The sequence below is a fragment of the Oratosquilla oratoria genome, chromosome 9, assembly GCF_046742065.1.
Source record: "Oratosquilla oratoria isolate Oo_2021 chromosome 9, ASM4674206v1, whole genome shotgun sequence".
In the NCBI taxonomy this organism is placed as follows: Eukaryota; Metazoa; Arthropoda; class Malacostraca; order Stomatopoda; family Squillidae; genus Oratosquilla; species Oratosquilla oratoria.
Genome location: NC_134785.1, coordinates 1,494,154 through 1,496,653, shown reverse-complemented (window position 1 = coordinate 1,496,653; position 2,500 = coordinate 1,494,154). Strand labels below are relative to the sequence as shown.

The 2,500-nt window shown below is 43.6% G+C and overlaps 1 protein-coding gene across 4 annotated transcripts in view; it reads right to left on the bottom strand.

Moving 5' to 3' along the window:
* The window catches only part of LOC143028129 (anoctamin-10-like), a 211,495-nt gene that overhangs the window by 458 nt on the left and 208,537 nt on the right, over nt 1-2,500 (bottom strand). For all 4 annotated transcript variants that reach the window (XM_076189762.1, XM_076189765.1, XM_076189764.1 and 1 more), the window contains one exon: nt 1-2,024. This exon is cut by the window's left edge and continues 458 nt beyond it. In XM_076189762.1, the coding sequence (XP_076045877.1) occupies nt 1,863-2,024 (162 nt within the window). In that variant the 3' untranslated portion in view covers nt 1-1,862. The remainder of the gene's footprint in view (nt 2,025-2,500) is intronic.

Sequence of the window (2,500 nt, the reverse complement as noted above, 5' to 3'; positions counted from 1 at the left end):
AAGGGAGAGAGGGAAAGATATATATATATATATATATATATATATATATATAGAGAGAGAGAGAGAGAGAGAGAGAGAGAGAGAGAAGGGAGAAACTTTAAATTACTGTGCCAGTGGCTGTTCTATCACCATACAACCTCAACATGAAAGTACAGTCAACAAATAAAATCCTTCCACTTCCACTGTTTCAGAATCGTCACCGAAGTTCAGGAACTTAACTACAATTGTAAATGTAATTGGCCACTGTAGTCACTATAAGCTACTGTAGTCTTTGTGTGACGCGCTACTGAGACTGGCTTTTGATCTAGATGTCTAGTTAAGATAAACAAACAAGTGGAGGTGAAGGGACTTTAGTAATCAAATGTACAAACTAAGCCTACTGGTGATTATGACAGTGACAATAGGATCCATTGGCGGAGTTCCGTTATCTTTATGTGGTGGTCCTGCATGACGGACAACAGAACTGTCCATTTACAAAACCCATCAACCCTCCTCATCTCCATCAGGAGATGAAACCCTGAAGGGCTGACACTCGGTCTCCAGACAAGGCCCAAAACCTCTATATCAAATCTAACCGCATTTCTTAAACTTTTCCATACATAGAGAGCTCACAACCTCTCCTCATCACTTCGAGCCGGTGACATGGAAACTGTCCCACACTCACATAACACAGATAGCATTCCAAAGTTTCTTCGCCGTGGAGATCGTTGGGAGGTTCCGAGGACCATTGCCAGCCACTGTGGGGTTGGGGGTTTAGTGGAACTCGAGGCAACAATTGACTGATAACGGTAGTAATGACAGTAGTAAGTAAGGGATGATGGGGCAGTTTGATTACTAGTGTTTAGGTCTGGGACTACGCGAGATATATGATCATCATGGGCGACTATAGAACAAGAAGAATCAAGCGTTATCCACCTGTAAGTGAGCAAGAGTCTGAACCTCTTCAGTCCAGAGGCATCCCTCATCTAACTAAAATCCCCTGGCGGCACCCAGAAGACATAAAATAAAAGTGTCATTAAAGGCGTCATCCTACTGGGCTATTTTTCCTCCGACTGACTGTTGGATCAGATTTCCAGCCCGCGGCTCTCGGGAAGTCATCTGATATATCAAGTGACATTCTATGTAAATTGGTGAGGAAACAAAATCGGTTGTCATAGTGATTTTACGGTGGAAAAAGTGCTGAAGGTGGGCCGTACCGCCGATGAATTGGGGGTTGGAGAAAAAACAGCCCAGTGTGATATCGTCTTAGGTTGATGGGGTTAGTTGAAGTAGCGTATGGGGGATGGGGTGTGGGGTCTCTCCTCTTTAGCTAAATGAAAGCATCTGACGTTAAATAGAATAAAGTCTATAAAGTTTGCCACTGGATGGAAGAGGTTGAAAGACCCGGGCATGATATAGAAGGCAGCATAGTAGCCGAACATGTTATGATAGTATAGCTCAAGAACCGTACTTCTATGATCTTTCGCCAGACCTGGCGATCGCCTCCTATTCTTAAAGAACAGGAGTTGATATATTTTTCTAGTAATATTTGTTTGGGTTCCTGGCTTATTAATTAAATTTACTAGTAGTTTTTTTATAGGTACGTCTAATGAAGTTGCTAAGATTCTGCTTTATAGGGGTAGGAAGCGATCCCCAGAACTGGCGAAAAACTTTGAAAGTACGGACCTAAGTAAACAAAGCCTGCCCGTTTTCGTCGACCAATGTCCTCTCGGGATTACCCTGACGTCATACCAGTTCCCGTGACGTCACTCCTAAGCCCCGCCTCCTCCCAGTGCCTGGAGAGACTTCGTGTACTCTGCGCCGTCGAAGTCTTTGACTAGATTCAAAAGGGGCAGAAGGTGTGCCCAGCGGTGTGACGGGGGTTAGTAGTCCTTGTAGTTCTGGTAGTCTCGAACGGGCGTGCGGTTTCTCACGCCCCCGTTCTGGGCCACGGGCGTGGTGCCCCGAGACCGGGAACCGGATCTGGGCATGCCATGGACCGACCGGAACCGCCTGGACAGATGACGTCTTGATTTTTTGCCTCTCTGCGGAAAGAAAAAAGATAATCACTAGGAATATATATATATATATATATATATATATATATATATATATATATATATATATATATATATATATATATATATATATATATATATATATATATATATAAATCAGGACGCCTGGACATTTGGAGTCGTTATTTTTTATTTAAATTTCTTGAGATAAACATATGACTTTAGGGTTATTTAGGTTAGGCAAATGACTTAGACTATGGTAATTCCGACTTACGTCAAAGATCGCCTTACGTCCATCCGTAGCAACGGATCTCCGACGTAACTCGAGGACCCCATATGTGATTTACCACCATTCACCATGGTCTTGGATCACGTATTGGACTCGTGATCGACAGCTATCTCCCTCCCGTAAGAGAGTTCAGAGCTCGTATCACCGATCTATGGGTAATGCTGTGACCTTACACGCACAAACACCCCAAACTCCCCGCCCACGAGACTTGAAG